This window comes from Heterocephalus glaber, unplaced genomic scaffold (assembly GCF_053883595.1).
Source record: "Heterocephalus glaber isolate CG9 unplaced genomic scaffold, H.glaber_assembly_v1.0 deba00000676, whole genome shotgun sequence".
Classification (NCBI taxonomy): domain Eukaryota; kingdom Metazoa; phylum Chordata; class Mammalia; order Rodentia; family Bathyergidae; genus Heterocephalus; species Heterocephalus glaber.
The window spans coordinates 21,022,327-21,037,363 of NW_028258156.1; the positions used below are offsets into that span (position 1 = coordinate 21,022,327).

The 15,037-nt window shown below is 39.0% G+C and overlaps 1 protein-coding gene and 1 pseudogene across 42 annotated transcripts in view; both read left to right on the plus strand.

The window, feature by feature from the left end:
• The window catches only part of Nrcam (neuronal cell adhesion molecule), a 318,132-nt gene that overhangs the window by 238,008 nt on the left and 65,087 nt on the right, over positions 1-15,037 (plus strand). For 35 of the 41 annotated variants that reach the window (XM_087206481.1, XM_087206457.1, XM_087206458.1 and 32 more), the window contains 5 exons: positions 751-947; positions 2,494-2,616; positions 6,416-6,586; positions 7,101-7,157; positions 9,044-9,155. In XM_087206481.1, coding sequence (XP_087062607.1) covers positions 751-947; positions 2,494-2,616; positions 6,416-6,586; positions 7,101-7,157; positions 9,044-9,155 — 660 coding nt within the window. The remainder of the gene's footprint in view (positions 1-750; positions 948-2,493; positions 2,617-6,415; positions 6,587-7,100; positions 7,158-9,043; positions 9,156-15,037) is intronic. The other 6 variants (XM_087206472.1, XM_087206479.1, XM_004839639.4 and 3 more) reach the window with 1 other exon arrangement.
• On the plus strand, positions 12,227-14,855 carry LOC101726703 (nucleolin pseudogene; annotated as a pseudogene). Its single transcript, XR_015449285.1, has one exon. The product of XR_015449285.1 is annotated as a nucleolin pseudogene (transcript).

Consider the following 15,037-nt stretch of genomic DNA (forward strand, 5'->3'; position numbering starts at 1 on the left):
ATTTATGGTTTATACAATTTTGACCATCACTGATTTGTGACTAGTTATGAAGTATTTAATTACATGTGCACTGTGACTTTTATATAAGACCATCTTTTGTGTAAATAAAACTGAGACAGAACAATCTCAGTTGACAATTTGGCATACCTTCTTCAAATTCACAAAATCACCTCTAGAATTAAAAGTTCTCAAAAATAGCTTATATGGAATTACCATGTTTAATAACTAAGATTTAAAACAGATTTATTTCTTTTAAATCTCTGAACTTATGTCTGTTATCCTCCTCCTACCTCCACTTTCCATTTTGGTAACTTGAAACGGTTGTGATCAATTTTCAACACAGGAAGAGAGTACTTGTAGAGGCCTTTCTTGTCACATTTTAGCCCACAGCAAATTTTTATAGACATGCTATCAACTCTGAACAATGGAGTTTATAATAAAAATGCTAATACAGCTCAAAGGGAATGTTCCTGGGAGACCTGTATCCTATATTTTCTTTGAAAAATGACAAGCAATTTGTGTTATATTTGTGCTGGTTTTAAAAAAGACACATACCTCAAAATGTATAACCAGCACTTTTTTCTAAGTCATGATTCAGTGCAACATTTTAGGTATAGGAACCTATTGCTCTTTTACTGGATATTAAAAATTGAATAATTATTTCTAGAAAACCATAAAACTGTTAGGAACTTGTTGAAGAATAATCATCCTACCTTTCTCAACCATTAACAAACTTCGTGATTTGGACAGCTTCTCCTGGACACGCAATGGGACTCATTTTGACATAGATAAAGACCCTTTGGTCACCATGAAGCCAGGCTCAGGAACACTCATAGTCAACATTATGAGTGAAGGGAAAGCAGAGACCTATGAAGGGATCTATCAGTGTACAGCAAGGAACGAACGTGGAGCTGCAATTTCTAATAACATTGTCATCCGCCCATCCAGTAAGTGAGATTTGTCAAGAAAATGTGACCCCATTAAAGGATTGCTCTAAGACTCAGTATCTGTTTCAATTCCAAATGCTATTGCTTCCAGTATTCCAACTTTGTTTTCAATGAACTTTATTGCTTCTTTCTACTTTCCCCTAAAGTCTTCAACCTAATCCTTTGCCAATCCAGTGTGTCTTTTATCCAAGTCCTGAATAAAAAGGCCAGGTTCTGAAAACCTGTTTCTTACTTGATTTTATCTAATTATTTATTCCTCACATATTTTATGTATAAACAAAATTCTTACAGCCATTATATGGGTCATAAAAGTTGTCTTAGTTACTTTTTTGCTGCTGGGACAAAATACCTGACACCCACATGTTCACACATTAAGGGAGGAAAGGTGTATTTAGCTCACAGTTTGTAGAAGTTTCAGTCCATAGTCAGCTGGCTCCATGCCAGTGTGGCATGGCCGAGGAGAAATAGTCCATGATATGGCAGGAAGAAGGCAACAAAGCAGCAAGCAGCAGCAGCAAACCTACCATCTTTCTGTCCCTTTATTTACCATCCAGGCTATAATCCTATTGATTGGTGGCCCCCATACTCAGATTGCAGCTTCCATTATCCACACCTTTAATCCCAATATCACACCTTTAATCCACATTCACACACCCTAATCCAACCACCTTTGACACTTCCACCTATGACTTCATGAGGCTTTGGGGGAACATCAAGATACAAGCCATAAAAGAGGTCTACATGTGATTTCAATATTTTTGTTTCAAAATTTCACTGCAATAGTGTGTCCCCATTATCATGGTATTACTGTGGCTCATTTTGCCATTGCCAGTACTAAAATCCTCTCAATAATCTCAGGAGCATGTATGTAAAAAGCAATAACCATATGCAGTTCTGGTGATTTTGAAAGCTTTAAAAATTAAATATATAATATATGTTTATTATAGAAAAATTAATTGCAAATAAAATAGAAGTTTAAAATTACTTATGAATACTTCCATTCAAGAAAATAATTACTGCTCAAATATTCTTCTCTAGTTTTTTCTCGGCAGATTTATATCTATGTGCATAAAACCAGCTCAATACCAGCTGAAATACTATTTTACAACCTTTTCTGACTTACTGAAGTATCATGTATATTCTCTTATTGATCTTATCAATATGTATGTTTCTACCATATGATATTCAAAGGTGTAGATGAGCAGTTACTTATTTAACAAACCTTATGATAATATGTAAGCATTTTTCATTCTTTGTAGAGAACATACTTGGACTGAAATCATGTGTCTTCTTGATGATGTATTTAATACAAATTCTTAGACATGGAATCCACTTACTCAGAATTTATACTATCAGTGGCAAAGAATAAAAATCATCTTCTTTTACTACCTTTTGGTTTTTTAAATATTTCAAAGTCATTTTGCATTATTTCATGTATATAAATTCCAAATTACTACTCCCTCCCAAAATTGGTTTGCCTCTCTTTGTACTGCTTTCTCTTTTTATTTTTCCATGCAGAAATAACTCAAATTATTATTTTTAATAGGGTCACCACTGTGGACCAAAGAAAAACTTGAACCAATAACACTTCAAAATGGTCAGCCATTAGTACTTCCCTGTAGACCTCCAATTGGATTACCACCAGCTATAATATTTTGGATGGATAATTGTAAGTTTAACAATAAGAACTTTCTTCAAGAATCTTTGTAATTATTTGCAGTCACAAAAATTAAATTATTTCCTCTTGTGATTCATAAAGTGTTTATAAAATGTGTTAGAGATCTCAAGAAAATAACTGCTTTTAAATGACATGATTTTATTTGTTCACTCAGATTTATTGAGCACTTACTAAATGTGGTTCTGCTCTAAATAAACCACATATCCTTCTGTCATTGATCTTGGATTCTATGCAGCAGAAGTGGATGCAGTTGGGAAGGAGGCAGACAATGAATGCCTTTAGAACATTAATGTTAGTCAACAATAAATGTTATGAAGGAAAAAAATCAGATGTTCGAGTTTAGACCAGAAAGAATGAGGGGGCAAACCAGGCCCCTAAATATCTGAGTGGTCTGTGGGGAGCACCAGTGTAAGCCCCAGTGGAGGGGCATCACTGGTGTGTACCAAAAACAAAATAGTGAGGCCGGGGATGTAGCTCAGTGGTGCCACTGCCTGCCCCACAAGCGTGGGGTCCCAAGTTCAATCCCCAGTACAAAAAAAAACAGTGGCCAGCTTGAGAGAACCGAGGAGGAGGGTGATGGTGATGGGTAAGGTCAGGGAGGTCACGGGGACTCGAAAGAAAGGGCCTTAGCTTTTGCTCTGAATAAACTAGGAAAGCCTTAAAAGCGTAAGTTCTCTGAAATAAAGTCAATAGTAATAGTTTTCCTTCAACTCATGGGTGGACCTGCAGGGACAGAAAGAGATGGGAGACCAGGTAGGGGACTCTGCTGTAATCTAGGCAAGAGCTGCTGGTGACTTAGGCTTGGCTGCTAGAGGCCGAGTGGGTCAAGTTCTGGATGTGCTTTGAAGGTAGAACCTCGAGGATTTATGGGGCAGGGATAGGAGCGTGAGGGAGATACAGTGATACAAGGAATTACCATTTGCTGAAACAGCAGAAACCCTTTTGGGAGGGGAAATCAAGCTGTTTTGGATGTGTTACTTTTTTTGTGTTTGTTTATTCCCCAAAATAGCTATATTTTGGGGGGTACCAGTCCTTTGTTATGTACCAGTCCTCCTGCTAAGAACATCACATGTCCTGGCCCATTAATTTTTTACAACAACCCTATGAGGCATGTCCAATTATTTTTTTCTACTTTCCAGATGAAGAAACTGAGAGGCAAAAAAAAATGAAGCCATCTCTTAGGCAGTTTCAGATGTGTCTACCCTGGTCCCTAGCCCTGAGGGAATTGGATATTGTTCTACCTCTCTTCTACCTTCCGCAGTGTCTTATGCTAATAAGTTAGCATGTTACCTTAGAAAGTGCTCATGGTTTTGCTTGAAAACTAAGAAACCAGAGTTTGAGGGGGGAGAGGTCTATATGACACTTCTATTGAAATGCCCAGCAAGAATGACGTGAGCTATCATCAGCCGTGTGTGTGTTGTTAGTGTGTAGAAGGTGAACCTCAGCACTGGGCTGAACAAGAGAATTTAGGGAAAGGGTGCAGGTGATAGAGAGCTGAGCCTGGGGACTGAGACCAAGAGCCTTCCCCGAGGCCAGGAACTTAGGGAGAACCCAGCGAAGCCGATGAGAAGAAGAGTCACTGAGGTCAGAAGAGAACCGAGAGAGAAGGTGGAGGAAGTACACCAAGAAGACAGTGATGACGGTTTCAAAGCTGCTGCTAGGTCTGTAATGTGAGGACTGAGAAGTGATTGTTGAACTTATCAACATGAAGGTCCCTGGTGGACTTGACAAGGTAGAGTGATGAGAATGAATTCAAAATATTTGTAGAAAACTTCATTTCCTTCTCAGTTAGTGACCTAATTTCCAGTGCAATTCCAGGCTGTAAACACACTAACAGGAAAATTGGGCTCTAGTGCTCAGTTTTCATTTTTGACTCTTCTTACATGAAATCACTAGGGAAAGTATCACAAAGAAATGAAAAACAAATGTATAAACTAATGAATGTATAAATACATCTTTCCTTTCATTGCCTAACAGGTTTAATAAATGTAAATGAGTGATTTATGGCTGTGAGACTAACACTCTCCAAATGTCACTGCCAAAATGAGGCCCAGTATTTGGTCATTGATTCTTATTCAGAAATTATTTCTTTTCTGTTCCTGAAGAGACAGATCACATGTAAAGTCTCGGAATCATCTGAATACTTGACTAATTTTTCCCTACATTGCCCATCTGGCTGTATCATTTACATACATTTTAGGCTGTTGGCAGAGCTTCTGACCTTTCAAATAGAATTGCATCTGGAATGTGAGAAAATTTTAGATCCATGAAGCATTCTTGCAAGATGACATGATAAAATTATTCATATCTGCATTCATTTTTTCCAAGTGTAATACAAAAAAAACCCTTAAAGTATAAAATGACATCATCTTAATCAAATTCCACCGCCTTACATTTGATCTACCAACACTCATGAATAATAATGTACAGGAGGAGAAACAAAAGACAATAATATACATGTGTCTTTAGTTCCTTTTATTCATTAAATAAGTATACATGAATATTTTTAAAACAGTCCTTTCCTGGGGGATTAATGGTTTGAAACTATTAATTTCCATCTACCAGCCAAAGCCCCATCTTGACCAAGAACTTGGTTAAGGTGTTTGCCAAATAATGATCTTTCAGACTCTGGCTCCTCATTTTTTCTGCCTTTTCCTGCCTGAGGGAGCTGGAAGCTTTTAGCTATTTTGCATTTTATGAAGTGTTAGATCAGGCACCTGCCACAGGGAGAGCATGGTTGCTTGACTCAAACTGAAAAAATCCTGCCTGAAGATAGAACTCCTGGCCCAAGGCTGCTGTGATCTGCAATCTTTCCTGTCACTTCAGAGACTCTCACAGTTCCGACTCTGTGAACTGAGCCAGGAGCTTCAGAATGCATTTTAGTTGACAGAGTGTGGTTTTGTGCACAGATCAGTGGGTCCCACATCCCTACATCCATCCGAGTGGGAAATCATCTCTCCATGCCTAAGGCTAGAAAGGTCCTTAACTGGACCTAGAGGAAGTAAATTGTCATGCCTGAAACTGGAAAGTTACCTGATGGTTATACATTTAGTCCTTCCCCCACTCTGTGAAGAAGCCCTGAGGAAGCGCCGGCTACTGGTCCATAGCTGCAGCAGGAGACGAAGTAGATAAGCTCACACCATCCTGGAGCTTAAATTCTCTTGCTAGGAGACAGGCAGTAGGTCATACCTATGATAAGTGGAAGACATAGTATGTCAGAAGATAATAAATACTTCAGAAAAAGTAGAAGATGGAGCCTGAGGGGCTTCTGAGGCCTGGCAGCGTTAAATAGTGTTGTCATTGCACCCTATTGTTAATTGTCCATTTGCTGAAAGATTTTCCTATTAGATCAGGGCTCAAACAGGGCTAGGGCTCTGGTATGCCCAGTTCTTTGTTCAAGACCTACCTTGTGTGTAGGTACAGGCCATGTTAGCATCCTTACAAGCTTCTTTAATGTGTTTTCTAAGTAATGTCAGTTAGGGACTCATTTAGATCTTAGGGAAAGTCACACAAAGTGTTTGTAATTTTTTGTTGTTGTTTAGACTTGCTTAATAAAACACCTCACTGTACAACTTTAATTTTGCCTCTACCTAACCCAGAGAATTTAGGGTTAGGAAGATACATTTGAAATTTTAGTGTACCTGGCATTTTTTGAATAATTATTTGCTTTTACTCAAAGAGCTTCATAGAAAAAAATATGTTCAGATGAACTCCGCAGATCTACTAGTGGCATTGGAAGAGTGGAATTTTTGTGATGGAATGACTTGGAAATCTCTCTGCCCTCCTCCAGCCTTTCAAAGACTTCCACAAAGTGAGAGGGTTTCCCAAGGTCTGAATGGAGACCTTTATTTTTCCAATGTCCTCCCAGAAGATACCCGTGAAGACTATATCTGTTATGCCAGATTTAATCACACTCAAACCATACAGCAGAAGCAACCTATTTCTCTGAAGGTGATTTCAGGTAAGAATTCAGCTTCCTGAATCTCTGTTTGAAAAATGTTTACGGTATGTTTACATATGTGCAAAAATGTTGACTATTAAAATACTACTGACTTTGAGGTAAACAGGTTCCTTCATCAGGAAACTACCCATGAGCAATCACTAAAATGTTGGCATACATGTTAGAAAGAGGATGCAGAACCCTAAATGCTGTATTTTCTAGTTTTTGCTGTGATTGACATTACTGTTTCCATGACAACCCTCAGAATCAGTTGATGTTCTGAGCATTGGTGGGTCTTTTAAGCCCCACAATGCCTTTCACTTGGCAATCCTGCAATTGAAGTTACAGGTTCCCATATTAATGGTTGGGGGTGGCTGATGAATGAATAAATGAATCACATGCAATGTAAAGCAATGCTTTTACTTGGGAAGGATGGCACTTAGCATAGCTGTATACATTTGTTTTTGTTCCTCAATGGTTTTTGACCCTTCTCCCCTGTTTTTGTGCCCTCTTCATAATATTCTGTTTATTTCAGTGGATGAATTGAATGACACTATAGCTGCTAATTTGAGTGACACTGAGTTTTATGGTGGTGAGTTATGGTGATTGTAACTGATATTCTTTCCTTCATTGTAGACTTTAGTTCACTAACTCCACCTCCATGGCTATTTAACCTTTTGTTTCTTTATGAAATTCCTAGTTATATGTTTAATACCATAGTATAAATGTATGTTTCTTATGAAATTTAGCTATAAACTTTCAAGCATGTCACTAAAACATTTTCCATGTATGTATGATAATGAAACTTGTTTTAACTGTTTTCATGTTAAAAACCATCTCACATAACTTGGAAAAATCCTTCATATATGTTCAGAATTATACTTTCCATTTTTTGTCCTGTTCATAAATTGATCTCATGAACTAAATAAGAGTTGACTAGGATGCAGTAACCTTCTAGAATACTGACCCATCAGAGCTTTTAGCAACTAACATTAAATGGTTTCCGTAGTAACTGTCACACTTTCCATCCATTTTTATGATGTGATTCAGTATAATTAGCAATATTATTTGTCTCAATTTTGTTTAAAACCAAGTCACTATCTTCAGTGGAAGTATACTTTTAAAATATAGAGGATTTAACTTCATTCTTTTATTTTTTTTCTCTTTTAAGAAACTTCATTCTTTTAAACTGAAAAACTTTTGTTTCCTGAGGAGAAATGTGGCTCTCAAGTATAAAATCTGTCAGTGAAAATATGGGTTCTGGATGTGAGGTCCTCTTAAATATCCATAAGGCAGAATTTCTGCTGTATTAAATTTTCATCCTCGAAATATGAATTTTACAGTACCATCAGTAACATGACACAGTTCCTGCCTTTACCTTATCTATTAATATACTCCTCAAAAATATGGGCCTCAGACCATTCCCAAAATGATTTTAGAGAAGGCTCCCCTACAATCTAATTCTTAAGAAAACTACTTTCTCTCAGATAATACCTTATCTGGTACAGTGTTCACTGTTTTCTTCTGAGGAATAAGAATAATTCATATATTACAAAAATGTTCCTTCAGTTGTTTGTGAGAGTCGGTTAGATAATTTATTCAAATTTGAAACTGTGAAGGGCTATAGAACCTAAAGATGTTGTAACTTCCTCTTCAGTTTATTCTGAGAGGCCTGAAGAAGATAAGGCTACATTGTGGAAAAGTCCATGGAAAAGCAGGTGGCCTGTATAAATATCCCTAAGATCACTGACCTGGTTCATCTTTATTTTGTTATTGAGGAAACTGATCTCAACTTATTTAACTCTACCATTATTCTTAATTATATTTATTTACTTATTTATTTAGTGGTGCTGGGAATTGAACCCAGCACTCTACCACTCTGCCACTGAGCTACATTCCTAGCCATCGTTATTCTTAATTGATGGCATACATTTTCCCAGGCCTCTGTCAGTAACTCTCTAGTTTTATTTTATTTTATTTTGCATAACCCTTGCAGTTTATAAGTCTTGCTATATTAATTACTGAAACTGGTTATGATGTTACCCCCAGTGTAAAGCAAAATACCTCTTTCACAATATACCTTTCTGAAAAACCTGACATCTTCCTAATGATATGCAGCAAATTTTTGCTTTGACCTGACCAGAGCATTAACATTAAAGAATGTGTAATTTAATGAAATGCACAGAAAATTTATAAAACCCACAGAACATTTGTAAAAACCTTACATCAATCTTTAAAAAATGAAGAAAAGGAAAAGAGTCCTTCCTATTAGTTTGTGCAATCCAAGTCATTTCTATTGCTGGTTCACTGAGTGAGTGGTAGCCATTTATAAGGCAGAGAATGGTTGTGTGTAGTCTGACATAATCAATGTTAAATGGATTTGAACAGGAATTAGAATTTTAGACAGCTTTTTTGACAGTGACTGTGTCTATAAATGCATATTCATGATTTTAATGCATATTGATTTCTTCTTTGCAGCTAAATCAAGTAGAGAGAGGCCACCAACATTTTTAACTCCAGAAGGCAATGCAAGTCACAAAGAGGAATTAAGAGGAAATGTGCTTTCATTAGAGTGCATTGCAGAAGGCCTGTGAGTTAACACTTTCTGTCCTGATGTACATCTCATATAAAAAAATATATGAGATTGATAAAGAGGCATTCATGTCATCAGAATTCATTGTCTTACACTAATTCCATCAAGCATGAAGAAAAATTTAGTAATTATTTCCAAAGTAGACTGTGTGAATCTTGCATTATTGTTAAATTATTTTATTAATGTAACGGTGTTCATACTGATATAGGTAATACATGATTGCTGTGTTATAAAAATGGAGTATAATTTTCTCCTTTGGTAACAATCACCTCAAAACTAAGTGGCTTAAAAATGATAGTTATTTATCACTTATCATTTATATAGCAATATGCAGGGTGCTTGTACTCTTAACTGGTAAGGTTAAGCATGCACATGCATCCCCTGGGCTATGTGTTTCTGGCTCCCAGGGTCTGTTGGCTCCAACCTGGGACATCTGAACTGATGTCCATGAGTTTCTAGTAGTTTTACCTGGCTTGTTCTTCTAACAACAGATGCACACAAGGCATCTCAGGCTCTACTCTCAGAATTCCCACACTGTGTCCCTTCCGTTACTTCCTGCTAGCAGACCATGAGGCTAACCCTGGTTCTTTAAACTGTCTCATCTGTGCACACCTCGGAGGTGACAGGCATTGCAAAGAGACTTCCCTGACATAAAGAGCAACTGTTAGGCTAGGGCCACTTTGAGGGTGAGTTCCTAGAGTTCCATCTAGTGCCTGACATTGGCATGAACACATTTGCCAGCAGTCTTGGATGGGATTCCAGAATGCTACCTCAACATATGGAAATCCATGCTGTCCCTGACCTGGTCATTCAGTGATCCCACATTGTTTGCTCAATCCAGGAGTAACTGTTTTTCAGCAGGCACGTGGAGGCCTCTGCTGGCCCAGTCAGGAAATCACAGGATGTACCCTAATTCATTAGACAAAACTAGCAACGCCTCTTTTTAAAATGTCAGGTCAAAATCCAGCTTTTCCATCAGAATTAAAGATTAAAATTTTTTTATTTTTACCATTTTGTTAGAAAATGGTTGAATGGCCAAACTCCAACCTGTTGGGAACAGAAGTACCCATTCTCACAATTTATTATTTTTTATTGATTTTATTGGTACATTTTAGGTATACAATGCAGTTACATTCATCATTGGAAATTTGCACCTTTACATAATCTTTTTTGGTTTTTATTTTTTCCCCATTCCCCTACCCTCCCTTCAACCCCTCCATCCCTCCCTATTTACAAAGACTTTGTTTCCATTTTTCATTTTCTCATATTGATTTCATTCCCTTCTTTCCTTTCCCCTACCCCTCCCACTTCCCCTTCCCCTTTGCCCCTTTTTTTCCTATTTCACAATATCTATTATACCTTTTAGTCCTTGTTTACACTTTCAGCTTCTCACACTAGAGAAACTATTTGGTATTTACACCTGTGTGTCCTATTTATTTCACTTAAGAGTATGGCCTCAATATGCATCCATTTAACTATAAATGTCTCTAGTTTCTCATTTTTGATGGCTGAGTAGTACTCCATTTTATTTTTTAAAAACACACATTTTCTTGATCCAGTCTCCAGCTGATGGGCACTTGGGCTGTTTCCAAGTTTCAGCTATTACAAACTGTGCCACTATAAACATGGGTGCACATACATCGCTGTGGTATGATTCTTTTAATTCTATTGGGAAGATACCCAGCAGGGGAATAGCTGGGTCAAATGGGACCTCTAGCCCTATTTCTTTGAGGTATCTCCATACTGATTTCCACAGTGGTTGCACCAGTCTGCACTCCCACCAACAATAGAGAAGGGTTCCTTTCTCTCCACACCCCCGCCAGTACTTGTTATTGGTTGATTTCTTGATAGCAGCCATTCTTTCTGAGGTGAGGTGGAATCTCAGTGTTGTTTTCATCTGCATCTCTCGAATGATCAGTGATGTTGAACATTTTTTCATATGTTTATTTGCTGCTTTTACTTCTTTGAGAAATGTCTGTTCATTTCAGATGCCCATTTTTGAATTGGGTCTTTAAATGTGAGGGGTCTGATTTTTTTCAGTTCTTTATATATTCTAGATAGTAGTCCTTTGAGGAACAGCTGGTAAAAAATTTTTCCCACATTGTAGGTTGTCTCTTAGCTCTGTTGGTGGTTTCTCTTGCAGTGCAGAAGCTTTTTAATAAGGTGAGATCTCAGTTGTTGATTCTTTTTGCTAGTTCCTGTGCTACTGAGGTTTTGTTCATAAAGTCTTTTCCTGTGCCAATATCTTCAAGAGTTCTACCTAACTTATCTTCCAGCAAGTTTAGTGTTTCTGTTTTAATATTTAGATCTTTAATCCACTTCGATCTTAGTTTAGTGCATGGTGATAGGTATAGGTCTAGTTTTAATCTTTGGCAGGTTGAAATCCAGTTTTTCCAACACCATTTATTAAAGAGGCTATCTTTCCTCCAGTGAGGGTGTTTGGCTCCTTTGTCAAAGATGAGGGGGCTGAGCATGTCTGGAGTTGTTTCTGCATCTTCTAATCTTTTCCACTGATCCTCAGGTCTGTTTCTTTTCCAGTACCGAGCTGTTTATTTTTCCCCCCATTAATTTTATTGGTACATTTTAGGTGTACAATACAGTTACATTCATCATTGGGATCTTGTACCATTACATGAGTATCTTGGTTCTTATTTTTTCCCCTTCCCCTGCCCTCCCCTCACCCCCTCTACCCCTCCCCACTTGCAAAGATCCCATTTCCATTTTTTCCCCTTTCTCATATTTTCCCCTTTTCCCCTCCCCTTCCCACCTCCCCCACCTGCCTAGACCTTTACTTCCTGTTTCACAATATCAATTACACATTTTTAAAATTAAAATATCAAGACCTAGGTGACATTATCACAGATTTTACAGAATTTAAAAGGATATAGAAAGCATATTTCAAAAATCTGTTTTGAAATAAATTTGACAACTTCTAAGAAGTACCTTGAAAGACAAATTAATGAAACTAACTCTGGAGGAAATATAAAATTTGAACAGCACCTATTCAAGAAAGTATATTCCTAGCTTGAAAACCTACCTATATGACAACAGCAGGCTCATAAACATTTTAACTGATAAATTATATCAAACATTTAAAGCAGAAAAAAAAAGGAACACTTCTCCCCTCGTTTTAGGAAATCAACATTGTGCTAATCCTAAAACTGGATTAAGATAATAGAGGGAAAACGTATGAACATGGATAGAAATTTGTTTAACAAAACAAACTAGCTTTTGGCTCAGTCTCTAGCTGTAGCTGGCTGCCAGGCATATGCACTCCTGCGTCTTCAGTTCCTGCGGCCACCATCTGTGGCACTTAGGTTTCTCAAGGCTCATCTTGCACCACTCACCCACCACACACTCTGCTACTATAAACCGCCATTATGGTGAAGCTTGCAAAGGCTGGTAAAAACCAAGGTGACCCCAAGAAAATGGCCCCTCCCCTGAAGGAGGTAGAAGAAGATAGCGATGATGAGGAAATGTCAGACGAGGAAGAAGATGACAGCAGTGGAGAGGAGGTTGTCATCCCTCAGAAGAAAAGCAAGAAGGCTGCCATGACTCCAGCAAAAAAAGTAGTGGTGTCCCCAAACAAAAAGGTTGCGATTGCCACACCTGCCAAGAAAGCAGCTGTCACCCCAGGTAAAAAGGAGGCAGTAGCCACGCCAGCCAAGAGGACAGTGACACCGGCCAAGGCAGTTGCAGCACCTGGCAAGAAGGGAGCTGCACTGGGCAAAGCTATGGTGGCAGCCCCAGGTAAGAAGGGCACCGTTGCCCAAGCCACGGGGGGAAAGAATGGCAAAAATGCCAAGAAGGAAGACAGTGATGAGGAGGAAGAGGATGATGACAGCGAGGAGGAAGATGAGGAATTTGAGAAAAGTGATGAAAGCAGTAGCTGCTGCCCCTGCCTCAGAGGATGAGGACGATGACGTGGAGGAGGAAGATGAGGAAGAGGATGATGACGAGGAGGAAGACGGCTCTGAAGAAGAAGCAATGGAAACCACACCAGCCAAAGGAATAAAAGCTCCTGCAAAAGCTGCTCCTGTAAAAGCCAAGAACATGGCTGAGGAGGAAGATGACGATGAGGAGGATGAAGAGGAGGATGAGGAAGAGGAGGAAGAGCGGGTCAAAGAAGCACCTAGAAAACGAAAGAAGGAAATGAACAAACAGAAGGCAGCTCCTGAAGCCAAGAAACAGAAAGTGGAAGGCACAGAACCAACTACAGCTTTCAACCTCTTCCTTGGAAATCTGAATTCAAACAAATCTGCTCCTGAATTAAAAACTGGTATTAGTGAAGTTTTTGCTAAGAATGATTTCATTACTGTGGATGTCAGAATTGGTACAAATCGGAAGTTTGGCTACGTGGACTTTGAATTTGCTGAAGACCTGGAAAAGGCCTTGGAACTCCCTGGTTTAAAAGTCTTTGGCAGTGAAATTAAACAAGAGAAACCCAAAGGAAAAGACAGCAAGAAAGATCGAGATGCAGAACACTTTTGGCCAAAAATCTCCCCTACAAAGTCACTCAGGATGAATTAAAAGAAGTGTTTGAGGATGCCATAGAGATCAGACTAGTCAGCAAGGATAGGAAGAGTAAAGGGATTGCTTATATTGAATTTAAGACGGAAGCCGATGCAGAGAAAACCTTTGAAGAAAAGCAGGGAACAGAGATTGATGGGCAATCTGTTTCCCTCTACTACACAGGAGAGAAAGGTAAAAACCAAGACTACAGAGGTGGAAAGAACAGCACCTGGAGTGGTGAATCGAAGATGCTGTACCTAAGCAACCTCTTCTACAGCGCAACAGAAGAAACTCTCCAGGAAGTATTTGAGAAAGCAACTTTTATCAAAGTGCGCCAGAACCAAAACAGCAAATCTAAAGGGTACGCGTTCATAGAATTTGCTTCATTTGAAGATGCTAAAGAAGCTTTAAATTCCTGCAATAAAAGGGAAATTGAGGGCAGAACGATCAGACTGGAACTGCAAGGACCCAGGGGTTCACCTAACGCCAGAAGCCAGCCATCCAAAACCCTGTTTGTCAAGGGTCTGTCTGAGGAAACCACCGAAGAGACCTTAAAGGAATCATTTGACAGCTCTATTGGAGCAAGGATAGTCACTGACTGGGAAACCAGCTCCTCCGAGGGCTTTGGTTTTGTAGACTTCAACAGTGAGGAAGACGCCAAGGCCGCTAAGGAAGCCATGGAAGACGGTGAAATTGACAGAAACAAAGTTACCTTGGACTGGGCCAAGCCTAAGGGAGAAGGTGGTTTTGGGGGCTGCGGTGGCGGCAGAGGCGGCCAAGGCGGATTTGGAGGCAGAGGCCGGGGAGGCTTTGGAGGGCGAGGCGACTTCCGAGGAGGCAGGGGAGGAGGAGGAGACCACAAGCCACAAGGAAAGAAGACGAAGTTTGAATAGTCCCTCTGTCCCTGTCTGAACCTGTTCATTGGAAAGAAAGGACTCTGGGGTTTTACTCTGTTACCCGTCGATGACAGAGCCTTCGGAGGGCATTCCAAGATGGTGTGCATCCTGTGGTCGACTTGGGAAGCATAGGTGACATTTCAGGAGAGAGATGCCCGATATACCCTGTTGGTTTTGACTGGAGATTCATAAACTTTTTAAAGCGATGAGTGATAGAGCTAACCCTGATCTGTAAGTTTTGAATTTATATTGTTTCATCCCATGTACAAAACCATTTTTTTCCTACAAATAGTTGTTTTGTGTGTGTTGGGGGGTTGTAAAGGAAAGCAGAATGTTTCATGATTTTTTTTCCTTCAGTGATTTTAGGACAAATTAAAAGTCCTAAACTCTGGGAAAAAAAAAAAAACTATTAGGAGTCAGATCTGGCAGTATGTAGAAAGTGGTTTTGTTATAGGGATGGCAGTGTTGCTT